The sequence below is a fragment of the Amphiura filiformis genome, chromosome 9 (genome assembly GCF_039555335.1).
Source record: "Amphiura filiformis chromosome 9, Afil_fr2py, whole genome shotgun sequence".
In the NCBI taxonomy this organism is placed as follows: Eukaryota; Metazoa; Echinodermata; class Ophiuroidea; order Amphilepidida; family Amphiuridae; genus Amphiura; species Amphiura filiformis.
The window spans coordinates 1,504,970-1,532,219 of NC_092636.1; the positions used below are offsets into that span (position 1 = coordinate 1,504,970).

Consider the following 27,250-nt stretch of genomic DNA (forward strand, 5'->3'; position numbering starts at 1 on the left):
GTAAAATGTTGTACAAAATTTAATTATTAAAACTCAGGGTCTTTGGAGCAGAAAACATTACACATACAAACAAACATACATACTACATACAAGGTTTAAGAGTCTTCACCACTAGCTCGACTTACTGTATGAAAATATTCTGTGAAACATATCTTTCACCTTCTGGCAGGTTTTTTTATAGAGGAAATAATTTTGTCAAGGTTAGAATTTATGATTTCTGATTAATTCCAAACACATCCATAATTCATATCAACTATATATATTTTGAGGTGACATTCAAGTTGGGAGTGGGACTATATTTGATAATGGCACATGCTGTAGAATTGTACTGTTGAACATAATTTATATACATCTCCTGAACAGTATGAAATTCCCCTGTGCTTGATCCTTGGAATGTTTTCCCCATGTTGGATCTAAACATCCTTGAATATTTATCCCATCATGTTGACTCTACAAGCACTGGAACATTTCCAACAACATTCTACCAGTGGGGGCACAAACTTAAAAGTTCATGCTGTACATGTTGAACGTGCAGCAACATAATTGCAAATGATGTGCATAACGAATACGATCATGGTTTCAGTCCATGTAATTTAGCGAACGTGACGGCCAGCAAATAGGCCTACCAGTTAGTCCAGTTTTTAGTTTACTCATGATTATGATATAGGGTGGAAATTTTCTGCATTTCGGCCACTTTTTTCATTGAAAAAAATTATGGGGGCGTGGTTAATAGGGTGGGGCATGTTTTAGGGAAAATGAGGTAATTGTCCCTACCTTGCCGGATGATTTGACACCTTTAGCGATACACAAAAAGACAATGACCCAGGCTAGGAGAAGACACAAACAAATCTGCCATCTAATGCCTCCAAGCTCCTCTAGTCCGGAGCTTCTATCCAGCACATATTTACTGTAGAAGGAGAAACAAAAACCATTAATAATATTGATGGAATAAAATGAATAGATTAAAATAAAATAAAACATTCATGAGACCTGGCATTGAGAGCAGCGGGTCTTCGTTGCAACATGGAATTCAGTTTAGAGTCAACTGTCATGTACATGACTCAATATGTAGGGGACCTATAAGAAATTGAGAGGGATGTCATAGCCAAGAATGGAAAAATGGTTAGTTCAAGTTAAATATTTAACCAACTGTCAGCAGATTAATCAATTCTTATCAATTTTTGTTTGAAGGGGTATCAGGTTTAATAGCATCCTCTTTTTAGGTTCACTCCAGGGTCTTAGGCAGGATTTGAAGGTTTGGGTGTAAATTCAAAAAACTGGGTGTATAAAGCCCTTGGTTCACTCTATATTCACTAAAAAAATTGTTTCCAAAATTTCAGTTGGTTCAGACATTATTGAATTTGCAATTGCATGTTGTGCTTTAATTGCATTACATTGCTCCATAGACCACAGTGTGTTAGTTCTATCTGTCTACAGACAAAATAAATATTTGTCATCATCAAGCAACTAAATGTACAAGAAAGGTTATGCACTATGTTTGTAGTCATAGGTAAAATGTATATTTAGGTATAACAACAAGAGATACATCATTGAGTTCTTGTAGAATATGAATGAATGGTTGAAGTTTCACTGAAATGTACGATAACTGTGAGCATAATGGCTAAACTTTAAAATCTTTGTGGAGTTAACACTATATCCCACAACTTGGAAGGCACTTCACAGTGATATATGTTGCTGCCAGCCCCAGGCCGCCAGCAGCCCAGCACATTGATTCAATAACAGATGGGATGCGGTGGAGTTGGGTGGGTTTGAGGGAGGATACAACATCACACGTAATATGATGCTGTTGCTATGGTTACTTACTCCCAGAATTCCTGAGACGGCCTGGTGTAGTTCATGGTCGTGTTTGCTATGGAGCTGTTGTCGCCAGCCTTGCTCACCATGCAGTTTTCTGTGTTCCAAGCGCGGTTGCATTGGCTCCACGGTAAATTCTTGGTGAATGATGCGTAGAGATAGAAGAGGGTGTAACAGATGATTACATTGTAGTAAATACATACAATGGCCGTGATGAAACACATACTGTAGCCCAATCCTACAAATGATTGAAAGATATAAAGAAACGCTGTATTTTATACGATGTAAATAAATTATGATATAAAGTTCACCTATGAACACTATCAAATACCCAATGATATGAAACTCTTTGCATAAAATTGCAAAGTTTTTTTTTAAATTGAGTGTTGGAATGTGTGTGTTATAGGGACCTATTTGATTGATTGCAGGGTTTCTGTGGTTTAATTATAACGCTTCTGACAAAGACTCTGCTAGGATTTACTAATTAAATGAATTTTGTGTGGGATTTTTAGTCAAGGTACATGTACATGTATGCAGTTTTCAGCCAATTCCCTTAAACATTTCAACCGATGATAAGAAGTAAAGCTCTGCCAGTATTTGTGTTTACAAGTTTCTATTAAATTGTGTAACTTTGTATACATGTAGATCTACTGTTAGTAGGAATTAATGAGTCACTAATTCCATACATCACATTTTCCCCATTATTTTCTCGTAAACCGGTACATCAGTCCAATCTCCCTAAAGCCCGATCCTGACTCCACATCGCAGCGTGATGCTATAAAAACTGTAATCTGAGCCAGGTTTTTACGAGCTCAGCGGTGAAAATTCTCATCGCGCGGTGGAAATTTGGGTCCGCGATGGAGTTGAACATTATGTTCAACTTTTTCGCACCGTGCTGCGATATCGCAGCGCCCGCTTCTGATTGGCTGCTGGAAAATCAAGGTCGGTAGAATGACCTTAAAAGGAGATGCAGACCCACATGCTTTTAAAATGTACATTTCAATTTCATCGATGCGATGCTACGATGTTTGAAAAGCGTCAGGATCGGGCTTTATATGGATCTCTCTGTTATTTGTTTAAATGGGCTCTCTGTTATCTGGATACGTGTGAAATTCATAGGAAAATATGGTTTAAATGCTTTGACATTTAGCATGTTGAATGTGACTTAATGTTCAAACACCATCTTTCGGTACTTTTATTACCCCATGTTGAGCAACCTTTAGTTCTAATTTTGATTTTTCACTTATCTGACCAATAGGTCCATCATGGCTGGATAAGAGGTTGGATATGTATTTGCACATCTGCTTAACAACCCATTTTCACAGAAGTTTCATTATTAGTATTACATGATAAATTCAATCAATTATTCCCAAACTAGCTGGTATGAAAATATTGCAACTGAAAAATTCCTGGCGTGACATTCTGGTGATGTAGAAGAACATTAATGTATTTTGGGCCTGCTCATGTAGTATTGCTATAACAGCATGTAGCTGTCTAGCATGCCACAGATATGTGAGCACTTTTAATAGGTCCTATTTTAGTCAAGTTGACCTTCTTGGTAAATTAACAGAGATAGCACTCTTCCTCTATTTGTGAAAAAGTCTCAAGAACCTAGGCTATTATAATGACGGCATGAACAGCAAATCTTGGCAGGGAAGGGAGGGCCCCACAAAATGTACTTTCCCATCCAATCCATATAAGATTTAAAATACAAAATTGATGGTCTAACATTTTGGCCTTATGGTGAAGATTAACAACAGTCCTCTTCCAAACCCTCACTTCAGATTTTCATCTGCCATGGAAATGGACAATAAATAGTGAAACAGGCCCATAGCTAGAAAGGGTGGGGCATGAGGGGGACACAAGCTCCTCCCCATTCAAAATCCACCAAGGTCCACAAAATCTCTATTGCCCTTATTCCAAATCCCTCACAAATTACTAGACATTTGCCCAATATCACCCAAATCCACACACACACAATTCCAGTATCCATCCAATTTTACATGGCACCCACAAAAGCCATTATTTTTTCTTTAAAAACCTGCCCCACGCCCTGAAATTTTAATTTACAATATGCTAGGTAAAATAATCTTAAGGGATGTACCATTAGATATTATTGTGGAGGCTAGGGAGTTTTTTGAAGAAAAAAAATTGCCTCACTGATAGGTAAAAAAAAATAAAATTAAATTGCCTCATTGATGAGTAAAAAAAAAAAAATTTGCCTCACTTATGAGTAAAAATTTGTTTTTGCTCTGTATAAAGGCAAAAAAAAAAAATTCTGCCGGACCCCAACTCCCTAGGCCCCCATAATATCTAATGGTGCGTCCCTAACTGCATGAGTGCATGGTTGCAGGAAGATCCCTCATTCCAAGTTTAATACGCTCAAACGCCATCAAAACTAATCCAGGCACCACTGCCTTGACTTTGACCCTTCCTAATTCCAGGCTTTGAAGAAGTCCAATGGGTCATCACAGAGGAAGTTCAAGGCTAGAGTTTATTTATTTATTTACACACCATCTGTTACCAAATGCCTACTGGGGGATATCAATAAAGTTTTGGAACCCTACCAAATTGGTGATGCATGCGTGCCTGACCTAGTATGAATACAGCAGCTGTGACCTACATGTACTATTGTAAGCTATCCAGTACAAGAACGCATGCACGTACGTAGTTGATTGTGGTGGCAAATATTTTGGCGGAAATGGGGATTAGGGAACTTCCAATTTGTGTGGATTTGTGTGGACTCCTGGTTGCTTGCTTTGGAGTCTACTTTCAGGATTTTAGGGCTAAATACCCTAAACCTCAGACACAAACCTCAATAGTAGTTTCCTTTCACAGGTTACTTTCTATTAAAAATGATCCCCATTATTTAAATTTTGAGGGCAATTTTAGCATTCTCGGGGGAAAATATCCCTCATTATTTTGAACACTGACAGGTACAGGTACCGGTACCGGTACCACTAAAATAAAGGTAAGTAAATTAACTTTATCCTGGACCCTACGAATGAATGTATGACATGTACTACATTGTGTACTACAGAATATGCAATGATGTAGCGCAAATTAATTTGAATTCATGTATACTGGAACTTTACCATGGAATATTTGAAAAACATTGGTTTAATTTCAGTACCTGTCTTCTACATACAAACAACATATCAAATGTTATTTGATGCCCCCAATATTTTAAAAACCTTTTGGAAATCTATGGAGCTTTACCAGCCAATAAATGTAGGCCCCTATGTTTCTTTTCCTCATGCAGTTTTTGAGAGATGGCCCTCTCCTGGGCTTATTGTATACATTTTTCTTTGAGCATTGTTAAATCATATTTATGGCATTTGCACCAGTTTATGTTATGTTTCCCACCATGTCTTCATCAACAATCTTTTCTTTCAGTGCTACATGTACCTCTCTCGCCTTATCACGTTTTCCCCCTCTTTCATTTGAGCTTCTGGTAATCATCTTTGCCACAAGGGTCGCGCTAGGCTGCGTTTTTGCGTCCCGGACCCACCAAAACCCGAATCTCACGCATGAATATTGCAAAAGCAGTGAGTTATTGCGTCCCGTCAGACGCAAACAAAAATTCCCACATGTTGTTTTCTATATCCAGGTTTCATAAAACTAGGCTCAAAAGTTTCCTCAACTTGCATTATGCACATCATTTTCAAGCAACTGAACCCTGAAATACCAAATTATGGCCTTATTTACTTCAATAATTAATATTATGCACAGTAATACTGCTTTATGAGTGAAAATTTTGACAGCAAAACAGCTGTGATATCGCGAAAATCTGGCGAGATCTCTGGCAGCCATTGTATGTTTACTGGTAACTACAGAAAATAGAGGGCAGTATAAAAAAGTATTATTGGGCAGCCAGTAGGCGGTAAATATTAGGTAATTATACTAATTTGATTGAAATAAAAAATAAAAGGAAAAAAAAAAAAAAGAAGAAAAGAAAAAAAATAAAAACAGGCAAAAACAAAGAAAAAAGAAAAGAAAGAAAAAGAAAAAGAAAAAAAAAAAAAAAAAAAAAGAAAGAAAAAAAGAAAAAAAAAAAGAAAGAAAAAAAAAGAAAGAAAAAAGGAAGAAAAGAAAAAAAGAAAGTAAAGAAAGAAAAAGAATGAAACAAAAAACAAAAAAATACAATATTTAATAAACCCCCCCTGCCCCCCACCCCACCCAAAAAAAATAGTATGGTATTACACAAATAGATTGAATTGGCTAGACAATTATGAATAGTTGGGACCCCGATATTTCTTTAGGGACCCCCATTTTGCATTTTCTGTTAGCTCGGGGGTCCCTTGGGACCCCCGAGCTTTTGGACCTAGCGCTACCCTTGCTTTGCCATACATTTTCTTTCCCAAGTTACCTATATTGGCCTGGTCCTCCCATTAATTGTATAGATCTGCACAATCTGCTCTATCATACACAGCCCTCGAATTAACCTACTGCACCCATGGCATTTTGCCGTGGGACGTGGGTGCCCATCCCCAGTCCCCACTGCTGTAATGCCCTCAAAATATGTCCTTTACCCAAGGCAGTCACTTGCCATGCCCTCTAATGAAGTTGCCGTTGGTGCTCCAGCCCTGCGCCTTCATTATAAAATCATCTATCTATGTTTGTGTGTGTTTTCTTCACTTTTGAGAAATTGCCTTGGTGCCCTTCTCAAATTTTCAACAGTTGCCATGATGCCCTCTTGAAATAATTACAAACTGCTGTGCTGCCTTGCCTTTTCAGTGAAAATCCAAGGCAATTATCAATTTGTCCTAAAAAAGTTGCTGTGCCCCTTCAGATCCTTAATTCGAGGGCTTATCATACATGTAAATTACTCTAGATAGTTGATACCTTGAATGTAGGCCTATATAGCCCTATCAGTCTTAATTAATTTAAAGCAACTATAGAAGGGGTAGATATCAAACTGATTTCTCTGCACTGCAGTAAACCAATAGTATTTTTAACCTACTTTCTGGTACGGCAGGTTGAAGTTTTATTGGCTTGACTTGCAGCTTGAAAATTGAGCCTCTTGGCAGGCACCACCAAGCCTGTATTCTAACAATTACCCTTTAACTTGACCTTTATTATTTTGTAGCTTATTACATGTATGTGTAACCTAAATACAAACAACAAACAATTGGTTATGACTAGACGACTATTATTAATTAATTATAAAAAAATATTATATATCCATAAAGTTGATGCAAAGAATTGTGCTGATTGGTTTCTACTTATGAATGCAGTTTCTTAAGAGCCAGTCTCCCTTATTATGTACATGAATAAGGGGGGTTGTGATACAAAAAAAATAGAATTGTCTCTAAAAAATAATTTTGGTACATATTAGCACCAACAACTCGCATGTAAAATATGAGCATGCACAGCGCCCTCGTTCAGCTTAAAAAAATTCTTGAAATTTCAGCCTCTCTGAGCCTTACTTGCAAATGGTAAACTTTGGAGGTGCATAACATCGTGCGCCATCATCATCCCAACCTGCATTTTGCATTTTTTTAAAGTACCAAATGGTTACATTACAAAAAAACCAAGAAAAAAAATTGGGATCTTGATGGCGCACAAAATAAGCAAATCCAATGATTTGATGAAAAGCGCCCTCGTGCAAACTTTAAAGCATCATAAAGGGCTGCGCCATCAAGATCCCAAGTCCGAACAAGTTTGAAATTAAAGACCTCCATGGCAAGTTTCATTTTTCAGCAAAAATTTTTTGGGATTTCGTTGGCGCACCGAGGTAACAGAGGTCAAAGGTCAAAATGTCCTATTTTACGCACATATTTGCATGCCTGTATTATCGCAGCAAGCGTCACCTGACTCTCCGAATAGCATTTCATCAAAGAAGAGGTAATTCTCTGCAAGAACTGAAAAAATTAGCTTGGGATCTCTTGATCTTCATATTTATCTGATTTTTTGAAAATGGACTTAGCCTCATTTTGGAGGTCAATTTGACCTCTTTCCCACTCGAACAATGACGCACAGCACAATGTGGGCTTTTTACTGCATCACAAAAAGATGCGCCAACAAGATCCCAATTTTATTTGTCATCGTCTAGCTTCTTTGGCGACCAGTAGTAAAACACAAGCAACAGCTAATTGGGATCGCATTAGGTAGCACTAATATAAAAGAGGTCAAACAAAGGTCAAGCTTTGTGCCAAAGTGATGCATATTTGCCTATGTGCAGCATGAAAGTGGAACTTTGACCATAATAAAATGTGCGCCAACAAGATCCCATCTTACTTTTTGGATGATTGGATAAAGGGGCTTATGTATAACTGATAACAAGTAAAAAAATGTGGGATCATGTGGGCGCACTAATTCAATAGAGGTCAAAGTTCATACTTTGTGCCGAATAAGCATTATTTTGCCTAGGTGCAGCACAAAAGTGGAACTTTGACCCGCAATAAAAATGTGCGCCAACAAGATCCCATCTTACTTTTTGGATGATTGGATAAAGGGGCTTATGTATAACTAATAACAAGTAAAAAAAAAGTGGGATCATGTGGGCGCACCAATTCAATAGAGGTCAAAGTTCATACTTTGTGCGAATTTTTTTCTTCAATGGGGATCACCAGACATGTCTCATAGAAACTTGTGTGAGTGCATTTCAAATGGTGCTGATTCCATCATGGTAGTTGGTGAGAGTAAAAAAAAAATTTTGTCAAAATACTTCGGCAACTTTAGGCTAAAAATCGGTTAATTTTGTATGAAGTATGAACTTTGACCTCTATTGAATTAGTGCGCCCACATGATCCCACTTTTTTTTTACTTGTTATCAGTTATACATAAGCCCCTTTATCCAATCATCCAAAAAGTAAGATGGGATCTTGTTGGCGCACATTTTTATTGCAGGTCAAAGTTCTACTTTTGTGCTGCACATAGGCAAAGTAATGCCAATTCGGCACAAAGTATGAACTTTGACCTCTATTGAATTAGTGCGCCCACATGATCCCACGTTTTTTTTACTTGTTATCAGTTATACATAAGCCCCTTTATCCAATCATCCAAAAAAGTAAGATGGGATCTTGTTGGCGCACATTTTTATTGCGGGTTAAAGTTCCACTTTTGTGCTGCACATAGCCCAAATATGCATCACTTTGGCACAAAGCTTGACCTTTGACCTCTTTTATATTAGTGCGCCCACATGATCCCAATTAGCTGTTACTTGTTTTTTGTCTACTGGTCGCCAAAGAAGCTAGACGATGAAAAATAAAATTGGGATCTTGTTGGCGCATCTTTTTGTGATGCAGTAAAAAGCCCACATTGTGCAGCGAGTGGGAAAAAGAAGTCAAATTGACCTCCAAAATGAGGCTAAGTCCATTTTCAAAAAATCAGAAAAATATGAAGATCAAGAGATCCCAAGATAATTTTGTTAGTTCTTGCAGAGAATTAACTCTTCTTTGATGAAATGCTATTCGGAGCATCAGGTGACGTTGGCGCGCAATAATACAGGCGTGCAAATATGTGCGATAATAGGACATTTTGACCTTTGACCTCTGTTACCTCGGTGCGCCAATGAAATCCCAAAAAATTTTTGCTGAAAAATGAAACTTACCATGAAGGTCTTTAATTTCAAACTTGTTCGGACTTGGGATCTTGATGGCGCAGCCCGTTATGATGCTTTGAAGTTTGCACGAGGGCGCTTTTCATCAAATCATTGGATTTGCTGATTTTGTGCGCCATCAAGATCCCAATTTTTTTACTTGGTTTTTGTAATGTAACCATTTGGTACTTTAAAAAAATGCAAAATGCAGGTTGGGATGATGATGGCGCACGATGTTATGCACCTCCAAAGTTTACCATTTGCAAGTAAGGCTCAGAGAGGCTGAAATGTCAAGAATTTTTTCAAGCTGAACGAGGGCGCTGTGCACGCTCATATTTTACATGTGAGTTGTTGGTGCTAATATGTGCCAAAATTATTTTTAGAGACAATTCTATTTTTTTTTGTATCGCAAATCCGTACATAATAAGGGAGACTGCCTCTTAATTCCATTGTTTGAACAACATTATCTCCATTTATTTTTAAAGAATCAAATCAAGATATGCAGTTTTCGTCCTGCTGACTACAACATCAGAAGATTCAAAGACATACCCAATAGGCCTATAAAATGTCCAAAACTGCATTAAAATAAACACCATGATTGAGATCCTATGTTATGCAGTTAATAATAATATTTGGTCGCATGTCATAAGTTGGGTACAATTTCCATTACATGGTCAAAAATGACAAAAAATGTGTTCTTGGATATGTTGTATATATTGACAATCTCTAATAATTAACACCATTTTTAACCTTAGCACATGCTTAATTTTTGAGATAATGCTTAATTAGTAATTAATTAATACACAGGTGTCTATGTAAATCTCAATTTTCAAATGCGTTTTTCTCAAATTGGGCCTCAATTACAAAAATGACTGTAAAATTTTTATTTTATGCAAGAATATCACCAGATTTGGAGGATATGTTCTCAAAACATTAATGCTTCAAATGAACTTTTAAAAATAATTGTACGTAAGTTAATTACATTGTGAAGGTCAATGACCTTTTTACGAGTAATTAGCAAGATGGTTATTCTATTATTGAGGAAATGAATATCAAGAAGAGAAATGTACATTAGCATATTGCTAAAAATACTGAAATTCAACTAGGATTTCATTAAAAATGAAAAAAATGACACATATTTCCCTTTAAGGTGGTACTACACACCTTGATGAATTTGTGACTATTTTTGCATTTTTCTCAAAAAATTATATCACACTGGTAACAAAAGTCATGTATATTAGAGGGGTAAGGAATCCAGTTACTACACTGGAATTTCAGTGACTCAAGACAAGCGGTACATTATTTATGATAAGAAAAAAGGTACCGCTAGAATATACCTCATTTCTTTACATATATGATGAACCCCTTGTCTTGAGTCACTGAAATTTCAGTGAATTAATTGAATTCCTTGCCCCTATAATATACATATAACTTTTGTTACCAGTGTGTAGTTACTTTTTGAGAAAAATGCAAAATTAGTCAAAAATTTATCAGGGGGTGAAGTACCACCTTAAGTAGTCAGTAATTGTTTTAATTGTACAAATTCAACATTAAAAGCTGTCAATACATCATACCCTCCCTAGATGTGAAAAAGTAACCAGTAGTTTTGACATGCGGACATGTGAATTTTCACATAGGCCTTATTGTACACTCCCGCATCCGCCTGCTCCACATCCGCCTGCTCCTCCACCCCTGGCATTTTTCATTTCAACTGATGTTATTTTTTACTGAATAATGTATAATTATATGCTTCAGTAGACTTATATGCTTCAGTAGACTGAAAGAGTATAATATTAGGCTTAAAATGAGGTATCAACCACTGCTGTACAGTGTTCGATTTTCATCTATTTTTTTGTGTAGCAAAAATTGCTACTCACTTTCAGATTTGAGTAGCAATTCCAAAATTTTGAGTAGCAGTTTGTTTTCACCATATTTTACAGATTTTTTTGTATTTTCTTATCTTCTCACAGATTACTCAATCCCAGTACTCAAGTCAATGCTTAAAAAAATGCAGACCGAATGTGGTTCAAAATTCGGCACCTAAACTTCCTAAGCTGATTATCGTGTGCCCTTTCTAAACGCAAATTTTCCTTCAGTAATCAAGAGAAGTCCTACATTTTTTGAGTAGAGGAAACTCACTAATTTATTAGCTGAAGCATTAAAATAATGTGAGGAATCTATGAAATCCTAAAAATTTTGTATTATTTTGGAAGATTGTCACCAAGGACACACGATATTTCCATCTCACCACTGAACTATACACCATATAAACAGTGCTACTTCTATGACGTCATAAAATTAATATGCACGTTTTTAGTTATCTGGTAATACATGGAAGTTTGTAACACAACACGTCATTTGCATACAGGAGGATACTGTATTTAGTTTAATGGCGTAAACATCACGATTTAGGGACTTTTGGGTCATATTTTTGTGGATTATTTTCTTGGAAATAGAATTTATGGAAACATTTTTGACTTCGACAAATGGCAACTTGCAAATGATGGTATATCAGCGTGGTTCACGATCGCAAGTAGGCATTTTACCCAATTTTTGGGATCACATTTTTGCTACTGGTCTGTGTAGTTGAGTAGCAGTTTGTAAAAAATGACTCGCATTTTGCGATGCGAATCCAGGTAAATCGAACACTGCTGCTGTAGGATATGGGGTTACGGAAAGCCAATCAAATTTGTATCGCAATTTTCAGAAAAGTGTAATCCCTCCACCCTTTTAGCATACCCAACTTATGACATGCGACCACTTATTTTTTCGGTTTTGTAGTGTCCCTGGACCTACAGCTATATGTTAGGATCATTCATGGTTGACCTACTAAAAAAAAATTAAAAAATTTGCATGATTGTTCAATGCATTTTGATATCATTTTAGAGAGTATGACATGAATACAAATTATCACTTTTCAAGTTTTCATATTAAAAACACAAACAGTAAGTCAACCATGAAATGATGGACACTACAAAACCGAAAAAATAAATAACTTTATAAATAACCTTTATCAAAAAATAGGAAAATAACATAAAACCGGGCTAAAAACCCCAAAATCAGACTGAAAATAAACAAAAATGTGATTGGCTATAAAAATGTAGGGATTCCTATCTAAATTCTGAGAATATCTTGACTGATCCAAATAATGTTTGTTTTGTGAATTGCTTTTTTTCATGATCCAACAATCATTGAGGTCCAGAATATATAAAATGATCCACCCCACACAAAAATATGGGCACAAACTTTAATGCCAAATTGCTGATATTTAGTCATAATATTTGCTGATTTCTAGTAAACTACCAATAAATTCTCACCATAGATAGCACAAGAGTATTATGTTCTCACACAGTATCCTGGGTAGCACAGCATTCCCCTCTCAATAGGAGTTGATTCAACCACAAGACTGCTATATTACTTGACCCTCCCATATAATAGCCATGACCTCCATGAGCACTTGGAAAAGTTATCCTCTGTAATTTTTGAGGTATTTGTAGTCACTGAAACAGAATCTGCTTGCCATTTGAAAAGCAGGGGATGAAGAGTACTAGATGGAATATACCACACAAAGATGAAGTGTCTAGAATAATGCATGAATGCATCTTTATTTCCATATTATCAAAAAGTAAAACATTGAAATGGTTACAAATCAAAATGAATAATGTAACATCATGCACAGACATTGCAAGACAATTATGGAGGAGTCACTGGTCAGCACTGATCATCCCCAAACAGAAATAACTACATACACAATACTTGTTATGTATAATACCCTGGTAGGAACATTTGGAATGATTTATCAAAATTTAGTTTTGACAAACAAGCATCAAAATCAATGTTTGTTACAAAAAATAAATAAAAAAGTCAATGTTTTGGGACCAAAAACAAAAAAAAAAAAAAACACACCCAGTTATATATTTTCTTTGTCCTTACCTTTGAAGAGAGGTGAGATGCTCCACACCCCGATACATCCTCTGCTGGCAAACTGTCCGAATCCCAGCTCCAGAATAAACATAGGTAGACCGGCAAAACACAACATCATCAGGTAAGGGACCAAGAAGGCTCCTGGGTCAGCAGAAAAAGGTCAAATAAGTGAGTAACATAGATTGGTTTTTCTAAACAAAACATAAATACTGGCTAGAACTGAGGGGTGCCAGGCCCATGAGTCCAGTAAGGCAGGGCTTCTTAATCAATGGGTCTCACCCCCCCCCCCAATTCTTTGTTTTGACTTCCCACTAAAAAAAAGAGTTGGAATAGTAACTTTTGGTTCATAGGGAATTTGAATGGAACTTAATCTGGTCGTGTTCTCAGATGTTATAAAGTCTTCTAGCGCCAAATTTCCACACAAACAAGGTCGGCTTCGAAGTTGAGACACTTTTCAAGATTGTTTTTAACCATTTAAAACTGCAAAGTTCTTTCTTAAGATTTGAGATTAATATAGTTTTACAAGCTGCTTTTGAAAAGTTTTGAGAACTTTCTAGTACAATTCTTTTTTTATCAGTTGACCTGATTTTATACCCGCCACCTGTCCAAAATGATGACCAGCGCAGACAAGCCTAGTTTTCCAGGAAATCCTAGTTTTCCAGGAAATGCGTACCCAACCTCCTTTATTATTTAATATCTTTTCTTTTGTCAGATGTATACAAGGCTTACAAGCTGTTGCAAATAATAATCAAATTTCCTGAGAGAGATTACAATTTTATTCAATTCATGATTTTCATTAAATGTAGGCTTAAATCTATTTTGCTAAATTATTTGCGAGATGATAAAACTAACTTCTTGCATTACAAAGATGTAATTTGTTTGAAAGCTTCAACCTCCCTCTCCCGTTTTGAATAATTATAATACCGTACTGCGTACTCATTAATACTGATGATCTACAAGGAAATCTGAATACAGCCAAAAACAAACAAAACAGAAATTGAATGGAGAAAATTACTAGAGCTGATGGCAGATCATCCTGTCATAAAATTATCATTGTCATGATAGAGGTTTGACCGCTGCTATTTATGTACGTACATTTGTACAAACCAGGAAAACAACCGATCAATTAAATTGATCTGGAACAAATTAGATTTCCTATTCTTTATATCATTAATTGACAACCTTAATTGATTGATCTAATCTTTTGTAATGCCTTAAACAGCTGTATAGGAAATCTATTTAACCTATTCAGACCACTACACACATCGCTGATCAATGCCAGCAGCATGGATGCCAGGTACCAAGTAGCCTGAGCAGATGGTTTCACCTAAAATTAAAGCATATTCCTTAGATCACTGTCATGTCACGCATAGACTCCATTTTTAGAATTCCCCCAATTGTTAGGACAAAAAAAGTTAACTGATCTTACCTCCGCCATTGCGGTAACATAGATATGGAAATCTCCAAATGTTGCCCAAGCCTACAGCATAGCCAACACACGAGAGCATAAAATCCAGCTTCTTTCCCCAGTTTCCTCTCTCTTCATTCTCATCACCACTCTTCTTCTTCTTCTTCTGCTCCTCTGCATCATGAAGAGGAAGGGCCTTGAACTCAACAGTCTGCAAACAAAAAATATATATAATATATCCAATCAAATCCTCAAAACCTAAATAAAATCTACTAGTTTGGGTACATTACTTGACCACATTGATCAGCATTGATAGCCTCATTCCCTCTCAACTTTATCTCATCAAAATCATAAAATGCAGATATTTGGTATCATGTATATAATTAAATTCACACTTTTTCTCATAACCACAGTGAAATATTAGGAATGGGATACGTTTACTTTCTACCATTCTTTATATGGTAGTTTGGTGAGTTGCTTCTAGAATCCAAGACACTGTTCAAATTTTGAATTACAATGAATGTTTGAGCGATGGGTCTCAATGTCCGCTCTGAGCACCTGACAGGTATTGTTCTGTTTCTAACCAGTTCTGTTCAGTTTCCATCACTTTTTGGTCTTTAATTTCAAACAAAAATGCCTCAACAACAAAATCTCTTCTACCAGGGCCCATAAAAATTCTTCTACAATACAATAGGCATACTTGACTTGAGGTCAAGACAATAGAAAATAATGGCAACAGCTGATAGCTTAAAGTTTTACCAAGTTGATGTAAACAAATACTTCAACAGTCAACACCAACAACACACATCATATTGAACATAATAGTATTATTTCACCATTAAAATGATAGACATCAATAGGCTATGTAGTTAGCAATTAAGTGAAAGTTGAAGTTTCTGGGTCACATTTTTTGTCCAGTGATGAGGCGACTCTTTTCATTACTCAATAATTGACTGCATTTCATTACATATTTGTTGATGTAAAACTATGTCAAACCTGGATTAACGTTTAGATCATGATTTGCAAAGGTCTATAAAGATACCATTTTTACAGAAATTTTGCAACAGATTGAAAAAAATATTTTGTTTTTAAAATTAAAAGAAATTTGCATTTTTCATTGGCCTAAACTGAATGGCTAAGTTGGTCTGTAATAAACTAGCGACATATTAATATTATAATTCTACTTACTTGATTAGTCATGTCTGCTGCAGTTTATCTTGATTCCTTAATCTTATGCACAAAAGTTCTGAAATATACAATAACAATATTATTATTATTTTAACACCACCACCACCAATACAGGCCAAGCTAATAGGCCGAAAAAGGGAGGGCCTTAATATTTCTTACCAAAAATACCCATATTTTATATTTAGCATAGCATACAATCATGACAATATGAATATTAGTAACTTTATTTCATTGCTCTGATGTTGGCCCCTCTATATAATTATGTGACACTGACATGATCAAGGGGAATGAGTCACATGTCGACCCTGGTCGAAAATGAGTTTTACATACGTTTCGAAAGAGGACATTTAGAGCTTTCAGAAACTGAAAACCCCATGTTGATACAATTTTTCTTTGCAAAGTTACGTCAATTTATATATCGCTGAAAACAACAGAAAACAAAAGAATTTTAAGACTTTCTTTTACAATATTCTAATCAAAATTAGCGACATCCAACTCATTTCTCTTGATGATTGATATTATGATCACAAAACCTTCCAGAAGTGTTTCTTGCTTGCATCAGCAAGGCGACAGAATAGTATATCAACTTCCAAGATATCTTTTTTCAAAACATACAATTCAAGCGGCCTCTATTAAGGAAGCGGGGACGAGAAACATGTTTTATTGTTTTACACAGCCTTAGTTATAGTAGTTTAGTACTTCAATGTATAGTTTTGTATAGGCCTACTGTGTGTGAACACATGACAATATGCACTAAAAATGTTTTCGCAAAGTCTTTTATAGTGCAGTGCTACACTGTCACTGCTAGTCCTCGCATACATAATTTATTATAAATTTTATATGTGGTTAAAAAGCGTGTGCACAGGATCTTGTTCAAAATAATATATGCTGGATGGTAAAGCTTGTACTGTACTCCCAGCAGAGAAGATGTTGTAACATGGTAATGCAATTTTATACGACTCTGGTACTAGGAGGAATATAGACAAAAATCATGACTGTGTGGTACCTTTTTTTTCAAAAGCATTTTTGGCACCTTTTTAATTTAAAACGCTCTAAAAAGAATTTTGAGGAAAACAGTACAGTACCACAGTACCAATAATAATCAAATTATAATATAATTTTAGGTTTTTATTCAGTGATAATTTGGCATGTGCAACTATGGCAATGGGGTGTGGGAGAAAAAAATTTGGCAGGCCGAGAAAAGGGCGATTTTTGAATGTAAATTTGGCTCCATTCTGTGATAAATATGTATGAACGGAATCAAGCAACATTTACACAAATGTACGAAAAAAACCCGCGACCCGGCATGCCGGGCTAAGCTGAGACAAAGGCTCTGAAAAGAAACCATTCAATTCAGTGATTCATGCATTGCGAATTTTGTGGAGCATGATTCGCGGGTTGTGGAGGCACGTGTACGAGTGTATACGTATGTCGAGCTGTAAAATAGTAATTTCATTTCGGAACTAAGATCTGTGTTAAGCTTAGTTTGCCAATGAATACCAAATCCAAATCCTGAGCATGGAAAGACGCCTTGTTTCTCGTTCTACAACTTACACTTCGTCAACAAGGAATTGATTCCACAATCACAGACGTCGCATGGTCGTCATCAGTGATATGTGCTGACTGTGCAGTGTGCTGTTTATTCTTCCCCCATCACACATGCACAAGTGAAATTGGTGATGAGAAACTGAGATGTAACATGGTAAAGAATAATCCCAGAATAATAAGTCCTAAATCATTTCATACGAAATATAATTAATATCGACCTACCGTTTATATAGCAGTGCTAGTACAAGTAATAGTAGTAATCCACGTGTTTATGTTTTCCCAGCTCAGTACACATCCAACAAAGCAACCGGCTCTACTGAATGAATTTTCCCGGATTTTTCTCGCCCTGTGTGGACCACGTACTTTTCCATTTACTCATCGTGCATAAATTACATACCCCCAGCACACCCACAGGTCTTTAACCAATGAGCGTCAAGAGTTTCAAGTTCATTCATAAATTTACTGTAAATAAAAACCTCTTACCCAGACATCAGCACATTGATTAGGGCTATTTCACGTTGTAAATGAAAGCAAATACCCAAATGTGTGTGTTAATGAAACCCGTCACGGTGTAGATTTTTCCATTTACGCCTGCGAAATCAAGTTCAAGAGAAGAGGGAGCGGCAGACAAAAGCAGATGAAATCAGGCCGATCTTCGATACAAAATCCGTACAAAATCAACGGGAAAATCAGTATTATCATACCACTAAGGGAAACATCAAAGCCCACCGCTAACCTGATATATTTTCGTATCTAGTCAGTGAGTGCGTATTTTACGCTTTATATCTAGTCAGTGAGAGCGTATTTCGCAAGCCCGATACGCGTGTACGGCGAGGTACGCGTATAAAGGCGATTCGCGTAAACCGGGCGCGTAAAATGCACGCAATCTGTAATACGCGGAACAGTCATCTATTTTTTGTAATGTTTTTCCTATTTAGCAGCAATTAAAATATTTAAAAACGTAATTATTTCAATATTTAGAATGACTTAGTGGTATGATAAATTCGTTATTAGGTTCAGCGTCAGTATGGTACGGGAAATTATCGTGCGCTCAGTGTCATACTGGGTTCAGCCTTCGGCTTCACCCAGTATGACACTTCGCGCACGATAATTTCCCGTACCATACCTCCGCTACACCTAATAACTAATATTATCTTCGGTGGATAATTAAAAATACACACGCCCTGGGATGATAGGGGCCGGGGTATTTTTGTCCTCATTTATCTGTCCGGAAAGTAGGCCTAATATTTTTTTTTTTTTTTTTTTTTATTATATTCATTTTAATTTAATATTTAGGGGCCTACACACACTTGTGGTCAAACGTGGGTCAAGTCAGTTGATTTGTTCATAATTTTTTTTTCAGTGAATTTTGCTTTATTCCGTGTCATTTTATGAAAAACGGAAAAATCACAATGTACGAAAATGATGTACAAAAAAAAATCTCGCTGCTGGGTGACCATGCTGACCAGGATTAATAGGCCTACAAATAATTAATGCACGCTGACCAGATTGCTGACTTACATTTAACCCAGATCATGAGATAGGCTAAGGATGCCCGCAGGACAGCGTTTGGCGGGAAATCCCGGGGGGGTTCTTCGAAAAATTTTGTACGGGGGTGTGCCACGCAGACTTTCGGATGCTGACTTTCTCTAGGGCCTATACCTACTTTTTGCTGTTTTTGCTACCCATCAGCTACCAATTTTCAAGAAAAAGCACCCAAATTTGCCATAATTGGGCGTTTTAATGGCATTTTTGCCCAAATGCGCCCAATTGGGCGCATTGGTATCCACTGAAAACCCACCCATCGATATACCAAAATCGCTGAAAAGGTACCCCAAAACCGTGGCACATCCCCGTATACCTTCAACCAGGAAGAACCCCCCCCCCCGGGCGGGAAATGTTTTATATTAATTAGGCCTAGGCCTATATTGTTTTCACTAGGCCTAAAAGAAGGAAAACAAGACAAAGTAGGCATAGGGCCTATAGGCCTACTAAAGTACGAAAAGAGTTCAACCATTAGCTTAACTTTTAAAAGTTAAAAGTTTAGATAACCTAAAAAGTAATTAATTTTTTCCCCATTTTATTCACCTGTAGGCTACTTGGGCCTGGTTTCCCGCCAATTTAATCGGGTCATTAATATGTTTACTTCCTCAAGAGTGACGCACAGGAGAAACTGGCTATTTAGTGATACAAAAGACCCGGGGCGCAGTGGCGGCGCCACGGGGGCATGGGGAAATAGGCCTACTCAATTAGTAAATCCAGCACCTTTTGGCAACAAAATAAGTTCATGGTGCAAATGTGCACGAAGTGAAATATGGCTGGAAACGTTAAATAAAGTCGCGCGAAGCGCGAAAAAATTGGCACTTTTTAGGCTAAAATGGCTAAATATGAGGTTACTTTGGTCATCGTCAGAAACCCACATACAGGCGTCAACATTGGGGAATGATTGTATGGACCATCTACCCGATCGAAATATTGGGGGGATATACCCCACACCCCGGGTCGGATCTACGCCTCTGGTCGCAACGCGGTGTAGGCCTATAGCCTATGTTAAGGTTTTACCGTCGTTACTAAACCTATCGACCAATTTTTTTTAAATTGACATATTTTGTACATTAATATGTGTAGATAATAAATCAGGAAAAAAAACAGGGGGTGCCGGACCTCACTTTTGAGCTACAGCCGTTTTAAAAGAGATGTACATTTCCAAAAATCTATGTACACTTCAATGGCAAAATCCGCAATTTGCCCAAAATATACCACCTTTCGCGTTGTATAAAAAAATTGTCGAGACAAAATTTTTTAAATTTTATATATGTTATGAAAAAGAAAAAGCTCTGTAAAATCGCGCAAAAAAAAAATGGGGGTACCGGACCTAGTTTTCGCGTAAATTGACCAAAATAGGCCAAAAATGCATTTTTTCTGCGACACCATGCGTAGTTAATTGCGTACATGGATATTTTGGTGCGTACCAACGCGCTGGTATACAAGCGCGATCTGATGCCGGATCAGCGTTCGTTTACGCATATGGCCACAAAAAAGGATTGTCTGTTTACGCAGGAAGGTTTTCACTGTAAAAAAAGTTGCCTAGTAAGATACTTCTTAGGCTAAGAAGTGTCCATAATAGGAACATTTATAGTGATGTCGACTATGTAGCCTTAAAATTCTTAGCCTACTTCTAATTTCGTGTATTTTGGTCACAAACGGGTGTAAGAAAAACTCCCATTCTGTAAAGATATTGGGCCAAAGAGTTATCAAGTTACACAACGTGCGGAATTTTCAGCTTTATGTTCACCTGACTCGAATGACCAAATAGAGAAATTATTAAACATGTTAAAACGAAGCGTTTGACACCATGGGCGGAAGTATTTGACTATAATAGGCCTACATTATTTATTATAGGCATAGGCCTACTTAGCATGCTTAGTGCCGCTGAGAGGAAAACGTTTTTTGTCACAAAAACTATAGGCCTACGCAATTATCTCGAGGTGGATTCATATCATCAATGGTTGCAGTTCAATTAAAGCAAAGTTAAACACTGGGTTGCCTATAGCTGTAGCAAAACGTTTGGCCAATTATGATATGAAAATGTATGACGCATTTTTTTGAAACTGAATAGTTTTGATGGTGTTGTCTATATCGCATGCATTATGAATTTTCACAACATGTAGGCCTATTTAATTTTGTTGTAGTGTGTTTCATTATGAAACTTTCTACAAACGTATAACCTTTATTATACCTAGGCCTATAATATCGTGCTTACCCAACATTTAGGCCAAAATATTAATAAAACGAATTAACCAATTTAACCAACACTCGTTTAGGCCTAATGTTAAAAAAAACACACCCTGATTCTTAGTGTATTTGTTGGGTAGGCCTATAAATTCATACCATCTATTGGACCGTACTGTCGTAGACCTACTTTGGGGAGGGGGTCCAGGTCCGTTATTAGTGGAAGCACGCTGGCAAGATTTGGTTTGTACATGTTGTATTTAATATATTAGAAGCGGTCACTTTTTTGGCTCAGCAAACATTGTTTTCTTTATTTTATGGCCCTAGTTATCGCCGGTGCGCAAAAATAGCATTGACACGCACAACACGCATCGTTCTCTGCGATGTCTGCAACGCAACGCCGAGCACGACGCGGCGTAAGCACGCGTTGAAAACAGGCGCAATAGTCAAGTCAAATCGGGTAACGACGGTAAAACCTTAAGTCAATTGCATTGTATATGATATGCCGGGTTTTTTATGTTTATAGTTTTTATGCTTTTCTAGGGGTTGACCCATAATTTTCATGTCAAAAGGGGGGCCCTGAAATTTTTGAGGTCTGTAAAGGGGGGGGGGGCCTCGAAAATGTTTTGCGATGAAATTTTTTGCATCAGGCCCCCCCTTACAAGTGTTTGTGAACGGTCCCTAAATCCTGGTTACTCCCCTGGCCGGCCGGCCGTAATGAAGCCAACTATTTCTGAGAGAGTATATTATGACGTGCGATTGCTGCCATAAATGAACAAATTGACATATGTCAATTATTTTCATTGAAATCGACATATGTTGATTTCATCCAATAGCAGAACTTGTAATCGACATAAGTAAGGTAATTTACGTAAAATATACATATGTCAATTACCTTAGGAGAAATCGACATAGCCTATGTTCATTATTTGAAAACTTGTGTCGAATTTATAACTGTTTTTGGTTGCTGCAACTGGTCTTCCCTCATCAATCATTGTATGTTTAATACAACCGGTCGCTTGTTACATTTTCTTATATTATTCTACAACTATTATTCAACGTGTATTCCGTTCTAAAATGAGTAAATATCGTTTCCTATTGAGTATTAGCTGGTATTGTTTGAAAGTAAATGGCTTAAATAAGAAGACTTGTTTTTAAAAATACAATGTACGACATAACATGTAGCCTATATAGTGTAAGAGTCTACATGGATGTGCAGGTCTTGGGGTGGTGCAATAATGATGTGTAGGGGGGAGGGATTTATAGGGGTGGCAAAGATTCAGGGTAGGCTAAAAGCAGTCAATATACGTATATCGACAGCCCGGATACTACCCGTAGCATTATGCATCAACTTCTGTTGGGCGCATTGGATGTCTTTTTGGGGAGTATTCTTTTCTGCAACCAATCACATGTCTTGAAATTGACATATGTCGATTTATACCTCAAAATGGTTAAGAACAATTTTAACCAATCAGGTATAGGGAAGCAGTCACGCAACCAATTACACAACATAAAATTGATGCAAACAGCACAAGTGGTTTTAAATAATGGACATATGTCAATTTCACCCTTGGAAATGACATATGTCGATTTTATGTAAATTAGCTTACTTATGACAATTACAAGTTCTCCTATTGGTCAAAATCAACATATGTCAATTTCTTTCAGCGAAATTGACATATGTCAATTTGCCTATTTATGGCAGTGATTGCACGTCATATCCGTCTTATTGGCTGAAATTACCGCCAGAAAGATTTAAAATGTAATCGACATATGTCAATTTAGTAATTGACATATGTTAATTTCCAACGCTACGAATGCGCCCAAAATACACCTCGGAGTACGAGCTCTATCGCTGTTTATTTATTATGCGTACAACTGGTCGCTTGTTACATTTTCTTACATCATTATACAACTATTTCAACATCTATTCCATTCTAAAATAGGTAAATATCATTTCCTATTGGGTATTATTATGATGGTCTAAATTGAAGGCCACAGTGCTTTTAAAAATACAATGTACGACATAACGTGTAGGCCTATACATACATGGATGGAGGCTTATTTCCTGTGCAGGTCTTAGAGTGGTGCAATACTTATGTGTACCCCGGGGTTTTGAATTATAGGGGGGTCAGTGGCGGCGCCAGGAATTTTTTTCGGGGGGCATTAGGGGGCAAAGTGAATTTCAGGGGGGGGGGGGCAAAATCAACCAAATTTGCGCAAAATTACCGTAAAAAGCGGAATTTTTTCGTAATTTTTTTGTTTTTTTCTTGGGTGGGCAAAAGGGGGGCAAGAGTTCTGACTGGGGGCATTTGCCCCCTCATGTTCTCCCGTGGCGCCGCCACTGGGGGTAAAGATTTTGGACAGGCCAAAAGCGATCAACGTATCAACAACCCATAGGATTACACATCAACTTCAGTTGGGCGCATTGGATATCTTTTTGAGTGTATTCTTTTTTCCAGCCAATCACATGTCTTCAAATTGACATATGTCGATTTATACCATAAACATGGTTGCAAATAATTTCAACCAATCAGGTATGGAGAAGCAGTACGCAGCCAATTACACTATACGTTTTAATTGACGCAAACAGCACAAGTGGTTTCAAATAATGGACATACAGGGTGTCCCAGAAAAAAATACCGAGTGAATAAAATTGAACGTAAGTCGAGAAATAGACATCAGAATCAAACAATTTAAAATGCAGCGCATAGCCTATTTTATTGTGCATTGCATACGAAAACTTTTATTTGATTCGGTTGACTGGTTACGAAGAAATTAATGATTACATAATGCACGCATTAATGCAGTTCATTCCAAGTTTGATCAACAGGAGCTTTTTCATACTCGTTCACCGCTTCCTAAAGTGTGTGTATCTCATTAAATTTAGTCCACGTTATCTATTTTATAATCCGACGGTGTTATGTTATTCATGTTTTCACTGAAGGTGGATAACAGTTTGTCCAAGAAAACTTTGATATCTGCAATTGGAAGATTTCCAACTTTAATTCTGTAGGTTGTGGAAAAATGTTATATTTTAACTTTCCAAAGAACATTTGAGACAATGATCAAGTGCTTACAGCTTTACGTGATACCATGCAACATTAATATTGAAATTTTAACAGATTTAAGCTTTGCAATTGCATTACAATTTTACAATTTCTTGTAAATATTCCAAAAACATTAATGTGTGAGAAATTTTAAGCCAGCTGGAATTCTTTATGCAATAATTCTTTTTGCAACATTTAATCAACATTAACGAAAAAAGATATTTACAAGTACCGAGCATCATCTTACATGCAAGCTTTCATTTGCAATATCGTGCAGGTTTTCAAATTTGAACAAGACCTAATTAAATGTTTGCAAGAAACAGATTGTTTAAAAAGAACGAACAAAAATTCACATAACAAAATATGAAGCACATTGACAGTTACCACTATAGTGCGCTTTGTGTTGAATGATCTTTCTTTCAAACTTGGAATGAAGTGAATTGCCGCATGCGTTATGTAATAGCTCATTTCTTAGCAATCAGTAAACCGATTCCAGTAAAATTGGCATATAAGATGCAAGATAAGATGGGCTACACATTAAAGTTTAGATTTTTGGATTCTGATGTCTATTTCTCGATTTACATCCAAATTCATTCGCCCGGTAATTTTTTATGGGACACCCTGTATGTCAATTTCCATCCTGGGCAATGACATATGTCGATTTTATGTAAATAAGCTTACCTATGTCAATTTCGAGTTCTCCTATTGGACAAAATCAACATATGTCGATTTGCCTATTAATGGCAGCGATCGCACGTTATAGACGTTCTAGTGTAGGTTTTGGATATGTGATGAAACCCCGTAAAAGTCGTGTGATATCGGACTGAAAGTAAATTTGCTGCAATTGCTGCATGACGCAAGACTTGCACATGTGTTGCCGCGTCAGGAAAGTGACGTAGGCCCTAGCCAGGATTTTTTCGAAGTAGTTGAGAGAAAAGGCAAGAGAGGCCATGAGACTTTTATGGGGGGAAATTTGCCGAAAATGGGCCCAAAATATAAAAATCAACAACTTTAAAACCGCGTAGGTCAGCATTCCACAAGGGGCAAGATGTCCGAAGGGGGAGTTTCCTCCTTCTAACCATGGCCAAGGAGGGAATGCTCCTTTTTTCTTCTTCTCCTTCTTTTCTTCTCCCTTTTCTCCTCCTTCTCTTTCTCTCCTTCCCTACCCTTTTTTTCTCTCGAGTCCTTCTTAGCATAGTCCTTATAATAACAGTAACTTTCAAATCTTGGGGACCGCCTTGATAAGTCCAAAATGATAGCATTTGGAAACCAGTGTAAAAATACCCAAGTATGGTTTAAAAATCTCAGTCAGTGGAGCTCCGCCCAGTGTACATGTCAATAGTCAATAGCATCATTATCGATTGGATTAGTCGACCGTAGCGGACAATTCGATCGCTCATTGGATTAATATTATCACGTGGTAAGAAATTTGCATTGGACAATCGATTTTACTATAATGGTTTAGTACTGCAAATTTCGGTTTAATCTTCACTAAGCGGGTTTATGGCTGAAAAGGTCACGGTGAATTTGCCGTGGACAAAACTGCACTATGAGTCAACCGAATCAGATAAAATATCTGTATTATGCAAATTAGCTACTCGCTGCTTTCTATTTTTTTAAAATTCCAATGCCTATATCTTGACCTGTGTCCAAATTAATTCACCGGGTGTTTTTTTTCTTTTTCTGGGACACACTGAATATAGACAAATCACAAAAGGTGACCTCATTACCCACAGAGCCATCAATTATAGTATACAATTTAATAATTATATTAACAATGCATGGCTCAATCAATTATCCTACATGTATACTATACCTAGTAAATTATGACCCATCAAACAGATATACAATTAGTAAGCTGCAATACAAGATCAAGTGATCATAATAAACGGTTCAATGGAACAAATGATTGTTGTACATTGCTCCATATACATACTTTACGGCAATACCTTTCACGTCTTCCAGTGGCGGCGCCAGGGGGGGGGGGGGCATGGGGGAAAATTCCCCCAGTCAGAACTCTTGCCTCCCCCTGTTGTCCCCCCAGAAAAAGCCCAAAATGACGAAAAAATCCACTTTTTGCGGTAATTTTGCGAATTTTTTGAAACAATACAGTAAACAACAAAACAACAGTGACAACAAGATCAAGTGACTATACAATAGGTTCAATGGAACAAATGAGTGGTGTACAAGTACAATGCCCCATACTTTACGGCAATATCTTTCACATCTTATATTTAATAATCCAATATTGTAATAAATTATGACCCATCCGAAACAATACAGTAAACAACAAAACAACAGTGACAACAAGATCAGGTGACTATAACAATAGGTTCAATGGAACAAATGAGTGGTGTACCATGTCCCATACTTAACGGCAATATCTTTCATACCTTTTAGTCTGTGCATCCATTAATGGTCTATAGTGCATCTTATTTTCAATGGTCTAATGTGTCACAATTTATTCCAGTAAATATTTGATTGATTAATTAAGCTATTGTCATGATTGGTATAATTATTATATTGATTTTTTACCTGAGGTGATTTGGCTAAAGGAGTACTTTGTAAACTTGTTCAGTTGTCAGTTTTTTTTGGCAGTTTTATGCTTTTCTGGTCTTTGGAATTGATCATTTATTGCTGGCTCTAACTTTGCCTACTTCTGTGAACATAAAGTTTGATATCATCCCCTTGTCCAAAAGCTTCCAAAACTTAAGGTCAAATTTGAGCAATGGTTGGAATAACCAAGAGAAAAGTATGAAAGCAAATATTTCTACACATAAAAAAAAAGCTTAATTCCAACACTGCCAGCTACATACACATATCAGTATATTTATAAATTTTACTGCGAAGACTGTTAAATATGAAAAATAAAAAAATATCAATTTTTAATAATATGCCTAAAATGTGTTTTATATCGCCAATTTCAAAAAATCAAAATTACTATATTGATTAGAGGACATTTCTCTATTCACAATGCAATTCAATATGGCTGATATGCTCTCAGACGCCACAAAAATACTGTGCAAAGGTGGGTGACGTTGT

The 27,250-nt window shown here is 36.8% G+C and overlaps 1 protein-coding gene across 1 annotated transcript in view; it reads right to left on the minus strand.

The window, feature by feature from the left end:
* LOC140160503 (sodium- and chloride-dependent glycine transporter 1-like) overlaps positions 1-17,787 on the minus strand; it is a 35,653-nt gene extending 17,866 nt beyond the window's left edge. Inside the window, exons 1-6 of the mRNA XM_072183736.1 lie at positions 17,649-17,787; positions 15,879-15,936; positions 14,712-14,901; positions 13,292-13,423; positions 1,825-2,053; positions 775-907 (exon numbers count right to left, since the gene is read on the minus strand). Coding sequence (XP_072039837.1) covers positions 775-907; positions 1,825-2,053; positions 13,292-13,423; positions 14,712-14,901; positions 15,879-15,890 — 696 coding nt within the window. The 5' untranslated portion in view covers positions 15,891-15,936; positions 17,649-17,787. The remainder of the gene's footprint in view (positions 1-774; positions 908-1,824; positions 2,054-13,291; positions 13,424-14,711; positions 14,902-15,878; positions 15,937-17,648) is intronic.
* Between the last annotated feature and the right edge of the window lie 9,463 nt (positions 17,788-27,250).